The sequence below is a fragment of the Lonchura striata genome, chromosome 27 (genome assembly GCF_050655825.1).
Source record: "Lonchura striata isolate lonStrDom1 chromosome 27, ASM5065582v1, whole genome shotgun sequence".
Classification (NCBI taxonomy): domain Eukaryota; kingdom Metazoa; phylum Chordata; class Aves; order Passeriformes; family Estrildidae; genus Lonchura; species Lonchura striata.
In genome coordinates, this window is record NC_140729.1 from 3,096,337 (window position 1) to 3,121,082 (window position 24,746).

At 56.6% G+C, this 24,746-nt stretch overlaps 2 protein-coding genes across 13 annotated transcripts in view; both read right to left on the bottom strand.

The window, feature by feature from the left end:
- Window positions 1-24,746, bottom strand: part of ZNF385C (zinc finger protein 385C) — a 61,229-nt gene that overhangs the window by 17,197 nt on the left and 19,286 nt on the right. For 6 of the 10 annotated variants that reach the window (XM_021532883.4, XM_077788291.2, XM_085561907.1 and 3 more), the window contains exon 2: window positions 24,013-24,261. The exons of 2 other annotated variants lie outside the window; for them this stretch is intronic. In XM_021532883.4, the coding sequence (XP_021388558.1) occupies window positions 24,013-24,261 (249 nt within the window). Of the gene's footprint in view, window positions 1-12,860; window positions 12,992-24,012; window positions 24,262-24,746 lie in introns of those variants that run through there. 2 more of the 10 variants (XM_085561910.1, XM_021532887.3) reach the window with 1 other exon arrangement.
- Window positions 697-24,151, bottom strand: C27H17orf113 (chromosome 27 C17orf113 homolog). Of its 3 annotated transcripts, none has more exons than XM_085561904.1 (3): window positions 24,013-24,151; window positions 3,356-3,980; window positions 697-2,381 (listed from the first exon to the last, which is right to left on the bottom strand). In XM_085561904.1, the coding sequence occupies exons 2-3, from the start codon at window positions 3,872-3,874 to the stop codon at window positions 849-851; spliced, it is 2,052 nt and encodes a 683-aa protein (XP_085418030.1). In that variant the 5' UTR covers window positions 3,875-3,980; window positions 24,013-24,151; the 3' UTR covers window positions 697-848. The 3 variants fall into 3 exon arrangements, with proteins under 3 accessions (XP_085418030.1, XP_085418031.1, XP_085418029.1); XM_085561905.1 differs by lacking the exon at window positions 24,013-24,151 and adding an exon at window positions 12,861-12,978; XM_085561903.1 differs by lacking the exon at window positions 24,013-24,151 and adding an exon at window positions 5,610-5,754.

The following is a 24,746-nucleotide window of genomic DNA, read 5'->3' on the forward strand; positions in this document are numbered from 1 at the left end:
GTTGCCAAGTGCTCAGGGTGCAAAGGGAACTCAGGGAGGTGAGGATGTTTTGGAAAGAACAAGAATTAGCTATTGCTTGGTTTTGGACCCCTGCTCATAATTTATTCTGTCCTTGCAAAAAAAAAAAAAAAAGTCCTTTTAGGTATCTTTACACTTTAAACTTTAGGAAAATTAAGATAGACCTTTTTAATATAGATATTTATATATGTATATTTTTATATATATACACACATACACATATGTACACAATGATGCATTTAAGGTTACTATTTCCTCAGCCATTACAATATCATTCCCTAAATCTCTTGCTCTTGAAATGATCGTGACTTGATGCCACTACTAAAAATACCCTGTGCTGTGTGCAAGGAACACCAACACGACACCGCCAGGCATGTTGGGGTCGGCGCAGAGCTCGGAGGATGCGCTGCCTTTTCTGCATTCACTCTCCAGGCTCCAGAATAACAGAAATCCCATCTTTTTGCAGAGCATTAAGCAAAAGCTGCTGGGTATCTTTGTGCAAAGGCAATGTGACATTTGAGCTCAAGAGCTTTGCCTTCATCTCCCTAAAACAAAATAATGACAAACCCCTAGAAAAAACTCATTGCAATTTGGGATCTCAGGTGGCCCCAGGATTCTGAGTGATTCAAACAGAGGTTTGGGGCATGAGGGAGGGGTGGTCATGGCACCAGCATGGCTTTGCAAAGGATCCTGTTTTCTCTTCCCAGCACAGAGCAGGTCACCAGCCACTGCGGCTGCCCAGCAGCGAGCAGTGATGTGGAAAGGCGGCGCTGAGCTGGCCCTGGGGGCTGCCCGCAGGCCCCGGCTCCTGCCCAAGGGCTCAGCCACGCTCACTTCACCTGTGCCACGATGAACCCAGACTCCCTCATGCTCTCATAGTACTCGATGGCCAACGCAAAGTTGAACTCGCTGATGGCCGGCCCGTCGATGGCGATCTTCATGAGGTCAGAGAGCCCCTCGTCCTTGGCAGGGCGCGAGCGGCCGCGCTTCAGCAGCTCCCGGCCGCGGCTGATCTTCTCGGCAAGGGCCGAGCCCAGCGGCAAGGCCAGGGCAATAGCTGCCAGGACTGCAAAGTCTGGGAAGAGTTCATGCATCTCAGAGCTGCTGTAGACCAGCTTGACACAGAGGTCCTTGAAGGAAAGCTGGCTGAGGCTGAAGACGATGCGCTTGAAAAGGGGAAAGTCGCTCAGGGCCCTCTCGCTCACCACCACCCGTGAGTACACCTGCAGTAGGAAATTCAGCTCGCTGACCCCATAGCTGCCAATGTCCTCCAGAGACTGGGGGTAGCACTTGGGGTTGAAGATGGCAGAGAAGGAGCTGATGGCCTCCAGGACGCTGCTGGGGAACCTGTCCAGCAGGTTGCCCCGCACCCTCTCCAGGTAGCTGTCCTTCAGGTGCTCAAAGTGTTTCAGGTGCACTTGTGAGCAGTTGGCCAGCTCAACACCCTTGTAGTAGAGGCGGCTCTCGCCCTCCCGGCCGTCCTGCGGGTGCTTGTTCATCTCACTGAGGAACTCCCGGAGGTTCTGGCCACTGGTGCTCTGCTGGGCCTGCAGGGTGGTGGCTGTGGCTGAGACTATGGGCTTCAAGATGGAGAGGTCGAAGTCCTCGATCTGGAAAAAACGACTGAGCTTCTGGAAGATGGGGAGAACATCCAGAAGGATCTTGGTGAAGGCCACAAACTGGAACTTCTTGAGCTCTTCGCAGAGGCCACGGGCCACAGGTGAGCGCTCCGCCTCGCTCTCCAGCAGCAGCACCAGTGTGGGCCACGAGGAGTCGATGGCTTCTACAGCTGGGAAGATAGAAGTCCAATGGATGGCTTTGGGGCTCCCGAGGTCTATCTCACAGAGGTCCAGGACTCTCCGCAGCTCCTGCAGGCTATCACCTTCTCCCTGGAAGCTGGAGTAGAGCCTATACACAGCATCCACGGTGGTCTCGTACTTCTGGAGGTACTCAATGGTGCTGATGCTCTCGGCCAGCAGCAGGGAGGTGCCGTGGGACAGGCAGTGCACCTCAGTGAGGAGAGGGCAGAGCGAGGTCAGCGCCGTCCCCACCCCGCTCAGCCTCTCAGCCACCAGCGAGGCACTGCCAGCGCTGAGCCAGGTGAGCTTCATGGTGGGGATGCCGAAGGAGCGCATCACCTCACCCACCTTGCCTGCCACAGCGGAGGCCTCCCCGGCAGGCAGCTCGAAGCTGCCCAGGAAGGTGGTGGAGGTCTGCCCACTGCAGGGGGAGACAGTGGTGGTGAACATGGCGAGGCTGCGGTGCTCCAGGACGTCCACTGTCTCGTCCACCACCAGCCCAATGAATGGCGAGGCTTTGATCCTGTGCCTGTCCTCGTTGTGGAGGACTTTGGCAATGGCTGCCTGGGCCAGTTGAAGGAGGGGTGCAGGGAGGGAGAGAGAAACACAAATGAGATTCAGAGGCAGTGGGAGATGCGCAGCACTGGGCACAGAGTGAGCGGGTGGGCTCCCACCCACAGGCTCCCACAGGACATGAGCCCCGAGCCAGGGAAAAGCCCTTATGCTAAGTGCACACACAAGGGCTGGAAATTGCTTTCTTTTTCCCTAATAAGCTTTCTCCACCTGCTTCTGTTTGGCAGCTCAAACACCATGGGAAGCTGCTGAGAGCTTTGGGGTTCCTGTCCTGAGCTTGGGATCAGAGCCCCACAGATGCAGCAGGACATAGCACCACCAGCAGCACTGACCCCTCAAGCCCTCAAAATCCCATTCCCAAGCTCCCACCTATGCTGGCAGTGAGGCAGGACACCAGGAACGCACCTGCCCCATTCAACTCCAACAGTTCCACTTCACTGGCCCAGCAAGGGCAGGAGCAGCACAAAATAGCAACATTTTTTTCCATCTTTACTCATTTATTTACGCTCCCCCCATTTCAGGCAAACTCCCCAGTTCGGAGGGAAAACTTCTGCTGCAAGGATCACCACAGGCTAGGAAACCTAATTAGTGAGTTTAGTCTATCTGTAGCAAAATAAGGCACTACACAGAGCTGAAAAGCCTGGCGAACAGCCAAGACCCACTAAAAATTTAATTTGATTTTAGCAGGCATTAAGTGTTTGTAAAATTCTGAAATCCCTCTTAAACTCTCCGGCTACTTGATCTTTCTGATCACTCAGTTTAGGGCAGAAGATGCAAAACCCTCAGTGCTCGCATGTGCTAATTGAACTCCTGAGACAATGAGCTTCCATCCTGCAAAGCAGCCAGGCAGGCTCGGGGAGCTCCCGCACAGCCGGTGGGCGCGGGCACCGTCCCTGCCCTGCCAGGCATGGCGGCCACGCACCACAGCGGCCACCCAGGTGCAGCCCCCAGCCCCCCGTACACACCTGCATCTCCCTGACGCTGCCAGGGTGGTAGTACTCGCTGTGCTCCGAGGCCAGCAGCGCCTGGCACAGGTTGAACTTCTGGAAGTTGAGCAGGGAGGAGCACTTCTCATCCGGGATGTCCTCCTTGGCCATCCAGTAGACGGTGGTGAGGACGGCCACCTTCGCCGGGTTCACCTCCACCTTGATGAGTGAGCGCAGCTCGGGGTGGCCGTGGACACGGGTCTCGAAGGCCAGCTGCTCCCGGTTCACCGCCAGTGCCTGGCGGTGCGCGCCGGAGGTGACGTGCCGCAGCAGCGCGTGGCGCTGGAAGTTGTCCGTGCCCACGGTAAAGGCGTTTTCCGCTTTACCGTGCTTGTTCTTCACCAGCGCCTGCCGACACTCTATGCAAAACATGAGTTTCCTCTCATAGTCAAACTCCAGCCAGGTAAATTCTTCCTTCCAGTGCTCATTGAAATAGCGTTTACACTTTTTATTGGAATTGGAAGTTTCCCCAGCTGGCTTTTTTCCTGGAGGCACCATACTGCTGTGGCTGGGAAATCAACTACGGTTGAACCGCACCGTGCCTTGAGGAGCAGCGTGCACATTTAATTTAGTAAGAAGGTCTATTACCACTCTCCTGGTCCGACTGGAGATGAAAGAGACACAAGGGAAATGGGATTAGGGCCCTGTAGACCTCAGCCAGGGCTGGCTGTGGTGGCACAAGCGTCAGTGGCATGGTGACAGCGGTGCTGAGGGCAGGACAGGCTGTGCAACAGCCCCAGCACCACACGAGGGGATCCCATCAAGCATCTCATCAGCACCGCCAGCAGCTCTTGGTGTCACTGGTGGGAGTGGCGCACACACAGATGCTCCCATCAGCACAGGAACACCCACATGCTTCCCCACGGAGCAGCCTTCCCCACTGTGCTGGCACTGGGAAGGTGAGGAAGGCTCAGCACTGGCTGAAACACCCAAAAAAGAGCATTCAGCACCCGCTGCTGGCAGTGAGTGCCAGGGCTCTGGAGCAGAACAAGGGTGACTGGGAGCTAGCTCACACACACGTGCTTGGGTGCACACATGTGCTCTCAGTCCTGCCTGGCTTGTCCCTCTTCCAGGGAATTGCCGAAGCCATGGCAGGTCCCATGGCAGCAGAGCCATGCTTTGCACAATCAGTGGCATCCCAGTGTCCCTCCCAGGAGGTGACACACTGAATCCACTCCAGGCCAAGCTCCCAAATATCTACTGAGCTAGAGGCTGCAAAGCACTTGAGCATGTAACCAAACCAGGACTTGAAGGGTTTAAGCATTCACTTGATCTCTTCCCTATGCTTCAGGCCTGCTCAGTCTGAACCCACATTTCTCCATGAACCGGACTGAAAATCCAAACTGAGCCTTGATAAAGGTGTTGGTGAGAGGAGGGGGAAGAATGCAGCGCTGCATGGGGAAGGGGGAGAACCAAAATGTAAAGGGAAAAAGAACACAGACACTGAGCAGCAGGAAAAGTGGGGAATACCATCAGTCCACATGACTTGCTGAGACACCGATGAGGAACCTGGGGTTTTTCTGAAGATCAAGCCCCCAAACCAGAGCCATTGCAGGAAAGAAGCCCTCACATTTCAGAAGTTAGAACAACACCATGACTCCCAGCGCTGCGAAAACCCACCCCCACAGAGCCAGTGCTCCCCACGGTGGTGGCAGGTGGCCCTGGAGTGACCTGCACCGCAGCCTGGCAGCGACCCCATCCATCCCTGTTGCAGCTCCTGGCTGCAATGGCCCCAGGGGGAGCATTCCTGCGCTCTTTGCCCGTCACTGACCCCATTCGCTCCCCAGCCATCCCCACAGCCACCCCCTGCACTTGCTCCAGCAGAAGCTGCTGCCTTGAAAAGAGAAGAAAAAAGAGCAGCAATTAGTGTGTGGGATGCACGAGGCCGGGGCGGGGGCTGGGATGGAGCCGAGCGCCGTGGCACCTCTTCCCGCAGCACCCGCGGGGCTCTGGCACCAGCCCAGCGCCCCTCAGCGCTGCTGCCCACGGCAGGAGCAGCCCTGCGCATCCCGAGGGACTCGGCAGCAGCTCGGGATGGGGGTCACGCTCCGATCCCCCCAGCAGCCTGCTTCTCCCCCGCCGGGAAGTTTGGGCAGGATCAGGATTTACTTGTGAGAGGATCAGCGCTGCCCTGACCCGTGTCCCGGTCTCGCCGTGCCCCGGAGGGTGAGCGGAGCAGCCCCAGCGCCCAGCCCGGCGTGCCCACCGCGCTCACCCGCCCCTACATACGTACCATGGAAAGGCTGCCATAAGCTTTGGGCTGGGGGGGCTTGCAAACTTCCCAGATTTTTAAATAGGAAAAAAAAAAATTAAATCATCTAATTAAAAAAAAAAAAAAAAAACCACCAACAAAACAAAACAAAACAGACACCAAAACAAAACCGAACAACCAAACCCAGCCAAGCAACGCAAAGCCAAAAATAAACCAAAAAAAGCAGCGGGGCGTTTGGGAGGCGGCAGCACCCCCCGCCCCGCAGCCCCCGCGGTGCCGGGCTGCGGGAACAAAGCCTGCGGCGGCCGCCCGCGCTCAGCGCAGCCCGGGAGCCGCCATCTTGCTGCGGGCCGGCTCCCTCACGGCTGCTCCCCGCGGCCCACGGCGGCAGTGGCCACTAGCGGCGGCCGGCCGGGCACGGCGGCCGGGCCGCGGGGACAGCGGAGGTGGCGGCTGCACCGGCCCCTGCGGAGGGTGAGCCACGGAGCCTGTCCTGCCGCTTGCCGGGAGCCCAAGGAGCGATGGGCGTCAGGAGCCCGGGGGCTCCTGGCCTGGGTGTCTCAGCTGAGAGCTGGGCACACGCTGCAGGAGTTTGCAGCCGGCCAGGACGGGTGTTTGTGGGTTTTGGATGTGCTCTGCAAGCAGAACCCCAGCCGTGGACACGGTGTTTTGGCAGGATCCAAGTCCAAGCCCTTTAGGGAATGCCACAAGGTGTTTCCTGCTTACCTGTGCTCCCAGTCCATAGCTGCAGGGCTGGGGAAGAAACCCAGCCCCTTTCCCCAGGGCTCCCTAACGAGCAGAGGGGTTCTTCACGTCCCAGAAAGCTTTCCTATAGCAGTAAACGCAGGTGAAATTTAGAGCCTTTTGGCTACTTCCAGAAAGATGATTTTGTGCCACCTTTGCTTTCCGCAAACAAGGCTCCTGAGAACACTGAAATCCCAACCAGTGTCCCGCGGGACCCACGATGGGAACCCGGCTCCTTGCTTCCCAGCACATGTCCTGTGCCTGGGAGCTGAAGGATGCTCCCACCCAGACTCGCCCTTCTCCAGGTGTAGAGTTTGGCCATGAGGAGGGACAAGGTCCACTGGAATTCGCCTGGATTAGGAGCTGCATTGTACCTGGCTCCAGCTGGCTCTGCACCAGGGGGGTCTGGCGACCCCCATTTAATTCCTCTCTTTAGGCTCCTCCACATATCCCGGGGCAAGAGGCTCTTCCTGCGCTGGGGACATTCTTGCCGAAGTGTCAGCCCAGGGTTAATGAGAGCAGGAGGTGGTGAAACCAGAGCTGGCTCCTGGGGTGAAAACGCACCCGATTTATTCTTGTGCTAATGCCTCGAGAAAAGAGGATTGAGCCTTTTTAATGAGTTTTTAGGCAGGAGCCTGCTGCATCCCCCATTCCCTGGTTGCCAGCACCCAGAGCAGGACGGAGAAGGTCAGCGACCCCAAATTAGCAGTGGATAGATCCAACTCCAGTTCCCATTGGGACCCCTCCACGGAGGATTCCCCTGCAGTGGAATCCATGGGACTCCAGACAAGAGCACCCTTGTTCTACCTGCCCCATGCAAGAGGCAAGGCTCAAACCACTGACCCCTTCTCCCCTGTAAACCCATTCCTGCTGGAAGCCTCAAGCTGTAACACGAATTTTGGGCAGCATTTGCAGGATGTCCCTGACCCTGCTGAGCACTCTGCCCTCACATAGCTGCCGGATATCAGACGTCCTTCCTAAAGGAACTGGAGTGGAGATACTCCTGTTTACCTCCATGCAGCAGCAGCAGCCTTGGCTCGAGCCAATTGTTGCTATTTTTCCCGACTGTGCCATGCTGGGTGGGCAGGTGCCCGGAGCACCAGCACATCCATCATCCCCTCGGCTCGAGGGCGGCAGCAGCCATGAGCCACAGTTTCCATCTGAGTCCCAGTTTCCATTGGCATCCCACACCTCCAGCAGCCAGAGCAGACCCCACTGGGATGCTCCAGGCTGATCCCTGGCACCCCTTCCTGCACTCCAGCCCCACATCCATGGGTGGGCTCCCCGAGGGTTTCTTACTGCATCTATAAGAAGCTGAATAGAAGAGACCAAACCCAGCGATATTACCCAAAAAAAAAAGTTTAAATCCCCGAGTCCAAAGATATTTATGAGATTTTGTTTCCATCCTTGCTCTAAGCCAGTCAGGCTCTGGGAAATGACGCACGCTCTTCCCGCAGGGAAGCGGAGGTGCTGGTGTTCCCAGAGCTGCTGACCCCAGGGAGCCCATCCCTGCTCAGCCCCCAGTTCTCCTGCCCACCCACCTTGCTGTGCCCAGCTCCACCAGCCCTCTCACCCCTGGCCATCACAGGGCATGAGGTAGGAAAGACCCAGCACCCTGCAGGTCCCTGCTCACCCTCTGCATCCAAAACCCCAGCTGTGACAGCCCCCAAAATGAACTGGGAGCATGCAAGGGAGGGAGGACTCCTGGAGCTGCCCGGCTGCATCCCTCGCACCCGAAGGTGGTGACAGCTCAGTTCAATCTCTGCCGTGTGTGGCGGAGGGGGGAGGCTGCGAGGAGCCGCTGCCTCATGTGGGAGAGAGCACCCAGCACCGTGTCAGCTCAGCCAAATTAAAAATACTCCTGCAGCCCCCGGACTGGTGCCTGGACGGGCGGATCTGACAGGGACATGGCCTGCAGGATGTGCAGACACTGGAAGGGATGTGTTCCCATGCAGAGAAGGGGATGGAACACACAGTGGGGGACCCCAGTGTTTCCCAGCTGGGTCCCAGCTCTCCTGCAACTCAGGGTACTCAGGGGGCTGTTCCTCCTTTGCTGGGGGTGCCCTTCCAGCACCACTGTGGGCACAAAGACTCTGCCTCCAGCACACTCAGGTTGTGGAGGGGCTTGGATGGGCAGTGGGTCATAGGTAGTGAGCCATGGGGTGCTACTGGAGAAGAAGCCCCCAGCTTGGTGACACGGGATGCTCACACACACCCCACTGCCAGCTTGCAGGATGCAGCCTCGTGCCTCGTTCCCCTGCACAGCTTTGTCACAACCTTCAGCTGCGTGACTGCAGCTGGCAGGGAACAAGCCTTGAAATAAACTCAGATGACATTCCTGCAAACTCTGGACATGGCCACAACAGGATTACTGAGCTAGGCTGGGGAGCGGGGGGAGTGTGCTCATCTCTCCCCGCCGGCGACCCCAGCTCCGGGCTGAGGCTCCTCTGAGCAGCAGCTGAGAAGGGCAAAGCCCTTTTGTCAAGGAGCAGAAGCAGGGACAGGGTGATCTCGCTCCCTGGGCTTCCTCCAGTCCATGCACCTGGTCCTTGGGAGGCAGCTTGGCTGCCTCTTTCTCCCCAGGAGCTACAGAGAACTTCACCCCACAGCACTGATATCAAAATCAGCTGCTGAGGAGCTGGATATCAGTCTTGCTCTATCAAGCAGCTTTTCCTCTCTTGTCCACAAACACTGAGCCCAACTCCCTTTGGATTTTAATTCCCAACGCTCCCCATTTGCCAGGTAATGATCTGAAAAAAAACAGCATTTAGGAATGCCTCCTGCAGCAGGGATCCCAATCAGCCCAGTGTCCCCCGTGTCTCAGCCAGAAGTGCTGCCAGGCCAGTGCAGCCCAGCCAAGACCCCACCGACCTCTGCCACGGGTCCCGAGGGGCTTGGGGGGGATTTGGGCTCATCCTGACTAGAGGCAGCTGAAGGGAGGTGGCAAGCCCTGAACCCTGATCTGGGCTCCACAGCCCTGCCTGCCCCTCCGTGGGTGGTGGGGAGAGGCCAGGGTCCCCCCGAGAGATGGAGAGCTCAGGAGTGCACCAGAGCCCCCAGTCAGTTCAGCTTTATTCTGGACACTGTTTAAATTGTAAAAATTGCAGCCAAGTCCAATTTATTACAGCCGAGGAACGGCTGACAGAAATGAAAAGGGAGAAAAGCTCCTCAGATTGATGCTTTCTCACCATTCCAGTGAAATAACCAATTTGGAACAAATTAGGGGCTCCCGTCTCCACCAGCCTTTTGAATTGCCTCCAAGCCAACGCACATTTTTCATAGTGCAGCATTTCTTCCATTAGCAGCAAAAATTAATGATTTCTATTATTGAAGCACCTGAAGGCAGGTGCCACCCTCACACAGCCGGGGCTAGGTTGGCACAGAGCCCCCAGGGAGCCAAGAAAACCCACCAGAAGACAGCCAGGTTCAGAGATGACAAGTGACATGGCCAGAGCCACCTGGTAGGTCAGCGGCAGAGCCAGGCTCCAGCCAGTGGCCATCCCTGCTGGGCCGTTCCTTCTCAGCAATGCCATCCCAGAAGTGCCAGAGCACTGCACACAGACCACCATGGTGACACCCAAACCACTGCACGTGACAGTCCCCAAACCCCTAAGCAGTGAAACCATGTGGGCTTCAGCCAGTCCCACATTTGCTTGGATAGGAGGAAAAGGGGAATTGCCCCAACGGCGCCCATCAACTCAGACTTCAGCAGAGCAAGTCCTGGGGGACCAAGAGGGCTTTCAAACCCAAATCTACTTACATATTTCCCCTCCCAAGTTTTAGAGAGACCAAAGCCCTTTGTCTCCCCTCACCTCTCTCTGCTCCCAGCATTTTTCCCTGAGCACAGCTCCCCAGCAGCTGAAGCACACAACACCCCCTACAACCACAGCTGCCCCACGGCCAGGATGGTCATGCCTAGCTAGGGTTTGGGAGATGACACACGTCTGTCATTATTTTTAAATTAGATTTTTATTTCCTACCTCTAGTATTTCATTGTAATTTCCGCCACTCCTACCCAGGCCATGCTAATATAATCACTCTGGAGGAGAGTGGGAGCAGCCAGCCCACTCCTTCCAACATCCCGCTCAGGAAAGGCAAAAAAAAGCAATCTGCTAAATCCCCAGCCCCTGCAGTCATTACAAGCTCAGGGACATCAGGTGGGTGCTGAAACAAACCATCAAAGCCTCTGTGCCGCCAGCACCTGCCAGGAGCATCAGCACTGAGAAACTTCAAAAAAAAGTTCACATTTGCTCAAAATACTTGTTAGCAGTTCATTACTGCAGCAAGGTGAGGCATAATTAAGAATGGGCTAAAGAGATTTGTAAATTATATCCTCGGCTTGATGCTGGAGACGCAGTGATATTTTTTAGCCCACATCATCCTGGAGGTCAAGATTACATGACAGCTTGGTCTAAAAATACTCTGAAGGGGAGGCTGAGGCTGTTGGAGGAGGTCAGAGCCCCCTGTTCCCCCCTGCCCAGTGTTGCTCAGGTCTGAAACCAGGGCACAGATGTGTCCCCCAGGATATTGCTTGGAGCAAGCCTCAGTAATAAAAACAACTGCTGCATTTACAGGGAAATCTACCCAAAACAAGCACAGGCAAAGCTCAGTCCCACCATCTGCCAAAGGAGCGCCAAAGCCAAACCCAGCAGCTCAGTGGGGCCAGGCTCCCCACACTGGCACCCCCAGAAGTCCCAAGAGGGCTGGAATCACCATGAAAGCACTATAACCACCACGTTCTTCCCCCTGGAGCAACATGGTCCTGGAATGGGAACGTCAGTGAGCCCAAGACATTGCAGGGTCAAAATTGAAGCTTTAGTGGCTATTCAATGTTTCCTCCATATCTGAGGCTACAGAGTGAAAAGCAAGCTCTGGGGTTGGACTTTAGTTTGTCTTTTAAGCCTGACAAGTACTCCAGATAAATATCCCGAGTAGTGTTACACGTTCCAGAGAGACAGGGAAAGACATTTCAGAGAAAAGATTGTGTTTCAAACTATTAGAAAAATTAAATTGATCCACAGGAGACAGCTGGGGCCAGCTTGATCCATGGGAGACAGGCACCCCAACACGGGCAGCTGACTGATGTGCCAGGCTAACAACATCCATGTTCCTGGCATGGTCGCCCTCAGGCAACCACGGGCACCCACAAGCACACGTTATCAGAGGAAAATGAGAGCATGGCAGCCTGAGACGTGCCCGTGCCCACACAGATGTGCACAGCACACACACATGGACACACACACACGGGCACACCGCTGCCCACGGGGACGTGCCAGACCCATCGCTGCCAGCAGCCAGGGGCCACGCTCCCCTCCCCAGCACCTGCCGCAAAGTTAACGCTGATAATAAAACAAAACCACTGAAATTACCAGCCCGAATCCGCACAAAACCAAGAACAGCGTCACGATCTATCTGCTGCCGCTGCTCCGCTTCTCCAGTCCGTGCCAGCCAAGCCTGGCCACGGAGCTCCACCGCTGGCCACGGAGCTCCACCACTGGCCACCCCCACAAGGACACTGCTGGTCGCTCTCCCCCAGCCCCATATCACACAAAAAGCATCGAGCGTTTGTGTCGCAGGTGCAGCAGAAACACAAGTTGGAGCTGACACCCAGACAAAGAGCAAGGGCAAAATCCAGCCCCGTCAGCACACAACCTTTTCCCTCCTCTTTTTGCAGCCCTGGGAGAAATCAATAAGATGCAGTGAGTCAAACTCAGCTTGAAGCCCGTAAGTAATTAGGATTAGCAGGCTGGGAGCCGAGGGAACAGGCTGCCTATGTGCTGGGCGGGGAGGGACCATTTTGTGGGTGTAGGGTACAGCCTCAGCTGATGCAAATAACACGAGCAGCTTTTTACCGGGGTTTTCAGGCAGAACGGCAATAAGGAATGGGAACGACATCATTTCTTAGAAGCAAGAAAATCTCATGAGGATAATTTGGGGTGCCAAGCCCTGCTGGGAACAGGATGGGGACCCCACAGGTGAATCAGTAGTTGAGTTTGATGCCGAGCCCATTCCCAGCCCCTCACTCTGAGCCCGAACTCCTTGAGTACCGCTTATTCCGGGGGTTCTTTCCCAGCATTAAATAACCCACCTCAGTGTTTCACTATTTAAAGTTAGTGGCCAAAATCGCAAAGTGGAGAAGAGACCCCCCCACCCCCGAAACACACACACAGTCTGCGCAGATCTACCAGCAAAATAAGAACCAATTCGGTGTGTTTCTGTGCATGAAGAACAGCTCGGACGCTGAAAAAGTGCCCTTTCCTCCAGCTGAAGGAACCCGGCAGAAGACGGGAGCGCTCAAGCCGGGGCCGTGCGGGGAGCGGCAGCCCCGGGACCGCGGCGAGGCGATGCCCCGGTCCCCCTCCCCGCGAGCCCCACCGGCGCCCGAGCTCCGCAGCTGCCCCGGTCCCGCTGCACCCCGGAGCAGCGGCTCCGCCAGCAGCGAGCCGGGGGATGGAGGAGCGATGGAAGGGAGAGAGATGGAGGGCGACGCGGAGAGATGAGGCTGCGGGAAAGTTGCGTTTTACCCACCTAGAAGCATTTTGGATGCGGCTGCGTCGCCTCCGCGCTGCTGGTGCCTCCCGCTCGCCGGGCAGAGCTGCGGGCAGGGCCGGGCGGGCGCAGCCCCGCTCCCGCCGCCCCTCGCCCCGCGTCCGGCCCCGCCTCGGCCCCGCAGGAGCGCGGGGGGAGAAGCTGCCGGAGCTGCCGGGTATCAGCGTGGAGATGGGTGGGGGGGGGACCGGGCGCTCCCTCTCCCCGCACAGCCGCCCCCGAGCCGGGGCTGCCCCGAAACTTGGGGCGAGGGGAGGGAACCTTCAGCAGCTCCGCTGCACCCCCGGAGAGTCCCCTAAGGTGACTGCTTTGGGGTGACAGTGCCGAAATGTCCTTGTGGGTCTCCGCCGCCGGGTTTGGTCGGGGAGGGGAGACTCAGCGGCAGCCCCCGAGCCCGACCCCCGGGAGAGGCTCGCCGGCAGCAGGAGCGTGTCCCCGCCTGGTGAGCGCGGGTCCCTGCTCCGTTCAGCCCCAGCCCTGAGTGCTGGAGCACACCCAACCATGTCATCAGCTTGTGGGGTGACACGACTGGACACGGGCAGCCTGGCCCGAGTGGGGTGCTCGTCTCAGCCCCCCATGATTGGGGTTTTCATGAGCCTAGGGCCCACTGCCCTCCCCATCAGTTCATCAGCAAAGTTGGGCTCCTCATGGCAGCACCTTCTCTGTGCTGATTTTTGGTTTCTTCTCAGGAGGCAAGGCTCATTACTTGCCTACATTGCTGCCCTTTAAACAGGGAAATGAAAAACCTGCTTGTGAAAAGGGGAAACAATCATCTCCTCTGCCTCCCTGAATGGGAGACAAGAACAAGGAAGGAATTAAATATTTTTCTCGAGTCAAACAATGCAAGGAGTTGGGCAGAAACCGCTGGGTCATAAGCAGAGTGAAAATGAATATTTTAAACCATGAGATGCCTGAGTCCCTTCCCATGTGCCGCAGCCAGACTGGGCACTTTTGGGGTAAATTACTGAATTTTGGTGCACTGAAAAGCACTAAAGCCATCAGGGCTCCTCTGGGCACTGCTGCTGGGCTACAGCACACCATGAGTCTTTCTCCCAGACTTCACCTGGCACGGCTGGCACCGGGGCAGTGCTGGCAGAGCCCCGGGCAGGGTGTTGCTGTCAGGGTCGTTAACAGCAGCAGTAAGTTTAGCCGGGGCACTCGCTAATCCGGGATTGACAGCTGGCCCCGCAGGCCTGGCCCGACCTCCCGCAGGCTATTTAAACCCGATATTAATTTGTTTAATGTCATCAGCAGTTTGGTGTTACTGCAAGGACCGTGGAGCAGAGGGAGCTGGAAATGTAAAGACTGGGAGGAGCAGGGGGCTCCACCATCCCAGAACGATGGCTCTTCTCCTTTCCCCAGGGATAACCACAAGCCACGGGCAAGTCTGGCATCTCCTGACCTCCAGCCCCTCTGGCAAGGACCGGTGGGAGCAGCAAGGACCGGTGGGATGTGCAGCCCTGACCCCCACTGTATCCTCCATTTACACCCAGCCCTGACCGTTCTACCCAGCAATTCCCTCAATAAATCCTCTCCCAGCTGTGGTTCATGCTGCATTTATCCCAGCCAGGCGAGCAGGTCCTGGCCAGCATCGCCATGGCTGAAAGGGCTCGAGCTGGAGTGACACGGAGGGGTGGGAGGGAGGAACGGGGTGTGGGATGCTGCACTTTGTGGCCGAGCCTTTGAGGCCAGCTGGAGTGGAGGCTAATTGCAGGTGCTGATTACAGCCCCTGCCATTAACGCCTCCGGCCCTCCCAGCCCAGCCCAGCGCATCACTGGAATTTCCCAGCTCTGCACTGTGGGTCCGTCCTGTGCATAACTTGCTATATTTGTCATGTTCCCCAGCGCTGGCGTGGGGCAGCAGCACAAACCTTCGCACAGGGTGCAGACCCACATCTCCCTCCCAGTGGTGCTACCAGCTGCCCCCATCCCAGGGAGCCAAGCCCGTGGCTGCAGCTCCCCACAACCTCCTCTGTGGGATGAAGCTGCTGAAGCTTCTACCCCGGAGTGGCTGAGAAAGGTGCCCAGGGTCCATCACAACCAGCTCCACCATCCCATGGGATGCCCTAAAAATCCCCAGAGCCAACACAGGCCAGGTGCCACAGCCCCTCGTGGTCACTGCTTTCCAACACACAGGTTGATACCCACACGTGGGACACTGATGGCTGAACACCCCAAGAGTGTGGGGATGGAAACAGAGAGTTTCTTGTGAAATGGCCCCAGGCCCCAGCCCTCAGCCTGCAGCTCATCCCACCCATCCCGGGAGAGGCAAATCCCAAACACGCATCAAGCTGGGCTTGCTCGGGCAGGTCTGCTCGAATCCTGCCTGTGGCTTAAAGGATGAGGGAGGGCAGGGAGAAGGGGAGGGTGCTCAGCTCAGCTGTGGCACCAATGTCACCACTTCTCTGGGTTCTTTGTGACAACAGACTCCAGGAACCACAACAGAGGGATTACTCTGAACCCTGCTGAGGGCAGTGTTCAATTTTTGCTGGCTGAGGGATGTCCAGGACTGGCTCTTCCCAGCCTTAGACTCCAGAGGCAGCCTGGCAAATAGTGACCAGAACTGGGCAATGAGCACATCAATAAAGGAGGAGGGAGACAGGGATAAAAGATCAGCCAAAGTCTGATCAGTCTCCCCTGCCCAAGTCTGCCGAGTCTTCCAGAGCCTTTCTGGCTGACTTTGTTCACCAAGGATTTAGGGTATAATTTGGGGGTGAAAGATGCCAGATAGGATCAGGACTGATACACCTGGAGGATGAGTATCGGTTTTCTTCTGCTCTGTAACTTGAGCCCCATCAGCAGCAGAAGGCTCCGGCTGAAGCAGCCGCCGGCGGTTCGTCCCTGCCGGGCCAGGAAGGCAGGCGCTGACCTTTCCTGCTCCCGAGTTTGCTCAGGATTAAAGTAACATATTTTAAGGGCTGAATCCTCCTCCCCCAGGGGGCTTCCCACACAAAGAGAATGGGGTTTGTGGCTCACAGTCCCCCATGACCCCCCTGGTAAACAGAGACTTGCCAAACTGCTGAGTTCACAGTGCCCACCCAGATCCATTTCTTTCTTTATTAATCCCCAGTTTTTTTTTAATGAATCCTTCCTGCAGGTTTCTGCTTTTATGCATTTAAAAAGAGCAAACATGGGAGATTTGTGTCAGTGGAGGGGTCTGGCGACCCTGGGGGACACACACCCCCAGCTCTGACCCCCAAGGATGATCCAAGGTGGGCAGGGCTTTGGCAGTGGGGCGATGGGCTGTGCCTCCCTCCTTCATCATCTTTCCCAGGGAGGCTAATTACAAAGGCATCCAGGACACGTCTGTGAATAGGGTGGAGAAACTGGATGACCTAAAAATATTTAATTATCAAGAAAAGGGTTGGAAATTGCACCTGGAAATAGTTTCAGAGGGAGAGTGTAAGATTTTCCATCTTATTGACGTGGGCACTCCTGGAAGGGGCAGGGCAGAGGGTTCCACCTTGCCACCACACTTTGGTTCCCCCTGGGCAGTGCTGATTTCCTGGGGGGCTACAGGGCACAGATGGAGTCAGCTGAGGTTTGGCATGGAAACCAACTACCCAAAATCTTTTGGACAATTAATTAGCATGGGGTGATGCTGTCTCTGGTCTTGCCCATCAGGTTCTTGCTTAGCTTTGGCCCTTCAGGAGCTCATCTGGGCAAACACTCTTGTGCCACAGCTCAGAGCACACCGAGACACTCTGGCTGGCACAGCAATGGCCAAATAAATGAAACTGTTCCTCATAAATCTGTGGTGCAGAACATACCAGAGGTGAGCTGGAGCAGTGCTGTGGGCAAGCTGTCCAAACTCAGGGGCATGAAAAAGGAACTGAATTTGAGGTGAGCGGGCAGTGCCTGCAGGCAGAGGCAGCACTGCTCCAGCAACTCCAACAGCTCTGACAACTCCAACAGCTCCAACAGCTCCGACTCACATCCTCCTAAAGCAGAACTGGGGGCGGCCCAGGGAGGCTGCAGGGAAAGGCCACCGTCCTTGTGCTGGCAGGACACACGGCTGTGAACAGCAGTCCCTCACAGCCAGCTCATCCACAGCTCTGCACCACTCTGCTCCCAGTGTCACCAGCTCTCCCAGCAGCACCAGGACCAGAGAGCAGGGCCCTGCATCCCCCTGGATCCCCGATTCCAGGCTGTGGGCATGGCTCCAAAAGCCAGAATCCCATTTTCTCCCTCTGCACACCCGCACTGACACCACGGGGTTATGGAAAGGAGAGCTCACTCTGGGAAAGAGGCAGAAGCATGACGAGGGGAGATCATCTCTTCAGAGAAAATTTTATATTGCTTACGACTTACTGTCTGGGAAAATAAAACAGTTTAAGCAGCCGACCCTAAATCACAGTGACAGCTCTACACTACCCACAACCCCTCCCCCGACCTGACTCCCCTCTCCTCCCCGTTCGCCTGGCTCCAAACGCTCGCTCCTCCCGTGGCCCCGGGCGAGCAGCACACGCGTGTGCACACCCACGCAGGACACAGCGGGCACGGAGAGCGGCCCGAGGCTGGAGGCCGGGGGGGATGAGCTGCGTTTCCATCACTGAAGTCACCTCCCGGTGGCTGTGACCCCTCTCCGGTTCCCCCGCCCCGTTCAGTCCCGGTGCTCTTTGGGACGGCGCCGGGGCACGGAGCGGCCGCGCTGGCCTCGCACGCACGGCCCGGCACGACCTGCTCCATCCAGCACCTCTGATCCCCAGCGGCAGCCGGGCGGGGAGCGGGGAGCTGCGGGATGGAGCTGCGGGATGGAGCTGAAGGATGGAGCTGAGGGATGGGGCTGCGGGATGGAGCTGAGGGATGGAGCTGCGGGATGGGGCTGCGGGATGGAGCTGAGGGATGGGGCTGCGGGATGGAGCTGCGGGATGCAGCTGTGGGATGGAGCTGTGGGATGGAGCAGCGGGATGCAGCTGTGGGATGCAGCTGCGGGATGCAGCTGTGGGATGCAGGTGTGGGATGCAGGGGCGGGATGCAGCTGCGGGATGGAGCAGCGGGATGCAGCTGTGGGATGCAGTGGCAGGATGCAGCTGCGGGATGGAGCAGCGGGATGCAGCTGTGGGATGGAGCAGCGGGATGCAGCTGTGGGATGCAGCTGTGGGATGCAGTGGCAGGATGCAGCTGCGGGATGGAGCAGCGGGATGCAGGTGTGGGATGCAGCGGCGGGATGCAGCTGTGGGATGCAGCTGCGGGGATGCAGCTGTGGGATGCAGCTGCGGGGATGCAGCTGTGGGATGCAGTGGCGGGATGCAGCTGTGGGATGCAGTGGCGGGATGCAGCTGTGGGATGCAGTGGCAGGATGCAGCCGCAGGACGCGGCTGTGGGATGCAGCTGCAGGATGCAGTAGGATGCAGTAGGATGCAGCAGGACGCTCGCCTCTGTCCCGTGTCACAGCAGGACCGTGGCTGCCTCCTCCTGAGAACAGCAGAGCCCCCCGGGGGTGCCAAGGTCCCCCAGGGATGTTTCAGACCCAGCAGCCCCAGTGCTCGGGGGCAAAGCCAAGCCTCCAAACAGGGTTTGGATCCGATGTGGGGCGGCCACCAGAGCCAGGAGCCTGAGCCTGGAGCATCCCCATCCCCTTGCAAGGGGACATCAGCCCGTCACCCCTGCTCAGAGCCGCCGAGGGAGCTCTGCAAAAGGCCCCTTCAGGCTCAGAGCTCTGCCGGGACGGGGACAAGCTGGGGCACACTCACAGTTCAGCTGCTGCTTTGACCATTCTATTCCCTACTTAAAATAAATGCCAGGTTTCCCCTTCCAAATCTGCTGAGCTGATGATGCTACATGGGAAATTGTGAAATATTCCATGGCTACGTGTTCCTCGTTGTTCTTAATCCACTTCTAATTAATGTCACGTGCGCCTCAGCCCTGAGCTGAGTGGCCATGAAACATTATTGAGGCAACTTGACAGCAAACCGACTGGAAGAAAGTGACAGCAAAATCTGCTGTTCAAGAGGAATGGCTCACAACTGCAGGGCTTAAAAATAGCACGAGGCAACTTCCTACTGATTTTTTCTTTTTTTGGGGGGAAAAATTGCCAGTGCCAGCAGCACAGCCTCTGCCAGCACCACATCAGTGGCACCCTGACACTCCCATGGCCCAGGCAGCCTCCACCAGCCCACACAAAGATGATACTTGATTTATATTATCTGACCTTGATATATTTTGGCTTGATCTCTATATTTCTTGAGGCAAAACCCTTCCCTGGATGCAGCTGGAGGATTCACCTGAGCAGCCAAGCTCCTGCCATGGGAGGCTCCCACCTCCTTCGTGCCCCAGCAGCACAAGAAAAGCCCTGCAGCTTCTCTGTGTCATTTTATGGCCAAGAGTTTAAATGTAAAGGATCTTTTTAGAATAAGTGTGTCAAGGAAAAATATCCCTGAAGCTCTGACCAGAACTGGGGTGCAGAACCAGAGGTCAGAGTCCTGGTGGGGAAGGCTCCACACCACAAAAACCTTCAAGGCAAAGCTGACCGCTAATCAATTCATTTTCTATTTGAAGCTCCTGACTCAATAAAATCAGAGATTAATTATGCTACAGTTATTAATCCACAGAAAGCTGAATAGCTGGGCTTTGCAGAGGGACAGCAAGCTAATGGGGTATTTTCTGAGGATTTAGAAAGGGAGCAGTTTGCTCTGGATTCATGGGCCAGCACGAAGCTGATGTCTGGGCTCATGTGCAGCCTCTCACATGGCACCCACGGGTCCCTTCCCCTACAGAAACCGGAGGGTTTTTGGTAAAAAATAAGATCATTTAGTGAAACAGGGCTTTTCTGCCAGTTCCCAGTGGCAGGGGTAAATCCCTCCCCTTCTCAGCCCGCCCAGCTCTGCCCTCAGGAGCCCCAAGGGACATCCCTGCACCCCATCCCTATGCCCCAACAGGAAGGGAGAAGCCTGGGAGTGAGCAGAGGAAAAGAAAATGTACAATTACCCAATTCAGCTTCTTCAAATTATTCCTGATCCCAGCCAGCATCTTTAAGACATGAAAAAACCATTATATTTCTTCCACTGAGATTCCAGGTTATTCAAATCTGATCTGAAAAGCTATTTTTGCTCTTCTTTGCTCACAGCTGAAGGGAGCAGCCGAGGCCAATGGAGCAGGAGGACTCCATATGTTTGTCCTTCATAAATTCACAGAAGCTTAAAATCTGAGCCCTGGTGCTGCTCAGGCACAAGGTATTGATCAGCACCTGGCAGATGCAGGGTCTGTCCCAGCCAAATGTTAAATCCCCTTTAACACTTAGGCTGGGCATGGATCTGCCATTGGAAAGTTTGGGACAGCCCAATGTGCTGCCAGTGTACCTGGTGATGGACGCTGCCATGCCAGCCAGATACTGGCCTGTCCCTGCCAAATTTCTCCAAAAAGTCCCAAAAGCAGGAGGCAAGAAAGAACATTTCCCCTGGCACTGCTGGAGCAGGTCCTGGCAGGCACCAAGGCTGGGCACGGCTGGGAGCTCCATCAAGGGCAGATGTGAGAAATGTCCCAGCCCCAGCTTAGCACTGACATGACTGCTGCACCTCGATTAGTCCCAATTAGACCCTAATCCCACATGTTTGCAAACTATTTAAATCAATACTTTGGGATTATTGCAGACAAAGCCCAGCTGAAGACGGCTGAAAGGGACTGGCACCCGTTTGGTGGGTAATGAACAGCTGAAAGGCTGCCACAGCAGAGAGCAGGGGGGGAAGGAGGAGGGAATGCAGCTGAGAACGAGGTGCCAGAGCACACAGAGCAGGGCCATGGAACAGGAACACGACCCAGGATCATGGAGCAGCAGCAAGGAGTGGGATCTCACACCCGCCCATGGTCAGACCCACCAATTCCCCTCCCTCTGCTGCTCTGGGTGGCTGTCAGGAGCTGTCTCCCAGCAGGGCTGTCCCAGACCAGCCGAGAGCACCACCGTGGGCTCCTGGGTCACTGCAACAGCCCAGCCTCAGGCACTGCCACCCCAGCCCTGCAGGAGCCATGTAAGGCAAGTGGGTTCCCTGCCAGCTGCCAAAATCAGGGAGCTCATCTGGAACCCCCCAAGAAACCCAAGATAATCCCACCAGCCCCCTCTGACTCCCAGAGCAGCCCAGGCTCCCCCAGAGTCCCCACATCCCTGCCAGGGGCCCTGCTCCCTGCTGCAGGCCCAGTGATGCTGAAGCTGTCACAGCGATTTCTCTGCTCATCTCAAGCCTTTCTGCTCCCAAACACGCATGGACAGACATTTCAGCGGATAATTGGGAAAAGCAGGACTTTTCCCTTTGCAAAGAACTGTTGTTCCAGGGCTGTGTAGCCAAGTGGGGGGGCAGCACCAGGCAGCCCCAGTGTGAGGCAGGGTGACAGCACTGGGCAGCCAGGGAGAGGTCAGGGTAGAGCCTGTGACACAAATCAGCCCCAGGGCACAGCTCCCTCCGGGTGCTTTGGCCCTGCCTTGGCATTCGATTTGGGGGAGCAGCTCAGCAGCCTCCAAAGCCAAGAAAAGTAGTTTGAGTTGGGCTCGGGGCTTGTGTGAAGCCTGAGCAGTGTGTCCTTCCCATGGACCCTGGCCAAAGGGGTATGAGCTGCTGTCAGCTCAGATTTGCCAGGGAAACCAGAGCCTCGTGCTCCAAAGGAGAGCAATTCGCGCTGCCTTTTGGGGAGATGGGGGCTGGCAGAGCCCAGAGACAACGCCCTGGTAGCAGCGTGCACGAGCTGTTCTTTACATCCCATGACTTTATCAGACACTGGTGGAAAGGACTTTTGGGGTGAGCAATGGATCAGGGTGTAAGTTTTGAAATGCTCCAGCTCAGCCTGTCCCGTGATGGGAGCCCCAGAGATGATCCAGGGTAGGGGAAGCAGCAGCCCCCTGTCCCTGCCCCTGCAGCCACTGGTCCCCATTTGGGGTGTCTCAGCTCTTCCTGCTCATTCAGCACCAGGCAGTGGTTTGGTTCCCGAGGACTCTGAGAGCAAACTGAGATCGCCTGGGCTCCCTGGGAAATCACAGGCAGTAATTAAATCACTCGTGACCCACTTGGATTAGAACTGGCATCTGCGGCACGAAAACGTCTTTCATCTGTGACCACCCCGTATCTAATCATCACCTTCACCATGATTCCACACAGGACAACAAGGATCCGGGATTTGTCTTGCAAAATGAAACGTCTAATAAGCAATAATTTGTTTTTAAGTTGGGGGCTTTCTGGTACAGAGCTAATGAATTGTAATGACACTGATTAGCATGTTTGCCAGCGCCGCTCCTCTGCAGCTTTGCTCCACGAGACGCCAGCGATCACAGCCTGTGCAAGAAGAACAGACCCAAGGAGCCAGAGGGGAACAGGGAGACTGAGTGGTGGCTGGGAGCTGCTTTGATGTAGCTGTAGATGTCAGCATGAGACAGAGATTCCAGCCCAGAGGAACACCCCATCTTTGTCTAACTCAATTACTTCATTTAATCCACTGTCTTTAACCTCCCAAGACTCCCCCCAGTGCTGCCACGCCACTGGAGGGCTGTGTTAGCCATTCCTGTCTGTGGGCTGTGCCAGGCTGAGCCCAGCCCCGGAGCAGGCAGCTGCCCAAGAAGGGGTGACTGCTCCCAGGACTGAGGGCAGATGCATTTTCTCAGCACCCAAAGGTGCAGGTCTGGCCGGTGAAGGGCTCCTAGAAGAGTGTGATGAGGCAGGGCAGGGCTTCCCCAGCACCCCATCACCCTGCCAGCCCTGCCCACGCGCCACAGCCAGGCCAGGAGCTTGCCCTGCCCTTGTCCTCGAGACAGGGCTGGTCCCATTTGTATTTTGAGGGTCGCACATGGCATCAAGTACCCCCAGTGCCAGTGGCACGACAGTGCAGAGGGGCACAGGAGTCACATCAGTCAGTCCCCAGCCACCCGGGTCACGCCTCAGGAGGCTGGGAAAGGCTCACAGTGACAACGCTGGAAGTGACATTTTTATCCAAAAGTGCAGGGAAAGGTCAGCTCCGGTGGGAAGAGGAGGGCCAGCGGGGTGCAGGGAGCAGCTGCTGTCTGCAGTTTCCCCAGACAAACAGAGCAGAGCCCCAGGGTGCCACGCTGGCAGAGGTCAGGGACGGTGCAGAAGCACAAAGAGCACACTGGCATCTCCAAGATTCTCTGGCTCAGAAGGAAATACATCCCTGGACAGCCTCCCATCAGGCCACAACCAGATTGAGGGGAGAAGCTGGAAGCTGCAAGCTGGAATTTATGAGCCCTGTCCCCATTAAAATAGCCGGCGATATTTCCATCTGTCAGTAATGTTGATGAAGAGACCTTCTCCTTTGCATATCCCAGGCCTTTCCCAAACAAAACCAGCACCAATCAGGGCAGGATTTGGCACACAGATGACTATTGCCATGCTAGGAATTTATGGCTCCAGCCTGCCCAATCTCTAGTAAGAGCAGGAGCAGGGAACCATTTAATCTTTTAGGTCCCTTCCATCCCAAGGCATTTTGTCATTCTACACAATTCCCTTGGTTTGCTGCTGATGACAATCCCTCACAGCCAAAGGCTCAGGCAGAGCAGGTCAGCCATGGTGACAGGGTGACATTTCTGGGCACATTTCCCTGCTTTTGTGCATAAAATCTGCAGCAGCCAGCTGGGCCCGGCCAGGTGAATGCTGGCAGATGGCACAGAGGGCAAGTGAGTCCTTGCCCTTGCACAAGCTCCTGCCCAGCAGCACGGCACCTGCACGTGCCAGCATTCCTGCACAGCCAACAGGTGAGGAGCCTCAGCACCAACATCTAAGCAGCATTTTGACTCAAACCCAGCACAGATACAGGAGAAGTGCACAGCAAGAGCCTGGAGGGACACGGTCAGGTTGGCACCTGCAAAGCAGCATCCACTAGCCCAGCAACTGACAGTCTTGGGCACGCACGTCCCCGTGGCACCTACAGAACTCAAGAAGACACCCACAAAGACAGAGCAGCAACAGCCACGCTTGCACGTGGACAGACCCACACGTGTCCATCCCTCTGCCGCCGCAGCGTGGCCTCTTGGGCTCCAAAACCACTTGAGGACTGAAAGCCCTGCAGTTCCAGCAAGTGACAGGCGCCAAGGACAAAATCAAGCGTTTCCAAACTTTCCATGAGCCCAACAGAGCATCTGTGCCAGAGCAAGGGCAGCCTTTGGGCAACCTTGACCTGCTGGGTGGGCTCCTACCTTGGGCCGCTGGCATCTTCCCCTTGTTTAGCTGCTTGAGGCGCTTCTGGTGGGACTTGCCGTTGTAGTGGATCTGCGCCTGCGCAGCCGAGTTGAGTTGGATATTGCAGACCTCGCAAAGGGTGAACGACTGGTGCTTCTTCTCCCGCTTCGTGCGCTGCTCGGGCTGGCTGGGGGGGCAGCTGGCCTCCTCCACCAGCTGCACTGCGCTCTCGGGGCTGTGGGATGGGCTCAGGGGTCGCTTCATGCCTGCGGGAGGAAGGACAGACCCACTGTGAGGACAGAGGGACAGGAACAGCTGCCGGGTGAGGCAGGAGAGCCCAGCTCAGGTCCCACGCCCGTGGTTGTCTGAATTTGGGGGGATCCCTGAGCAAGTGCAACAGCATTTGGGCAAGACGAATGAGCAGCAGCATTCCCAGGAGTGCTGGAGTAGAGAATAACCCACTTCTTCCAAGTTTCCAGCTAGACAACACTCCTTGTGTCAGGTCAAGTCTCTCTGTTCACTCGTGGGAAGCACTGTGGGTTGGCCCAAGGTAGAGTTAGGATGGAACCAGCTCTCTGCAGGCAAGAGATTCAGCTGGCAGGACTCGTGTGCGGTGAGGGTGTCCCAGAGCCCGTGCCCACCAGGGCAGGAGAACGACTGGCACTGGCACCGTTGGCCACCAGCAGGTGCCTGTCCCGAACGTGGGGCTCTGTGGGACCAACTTGCATCGTGAGCTGGAGCCCCAGACCCA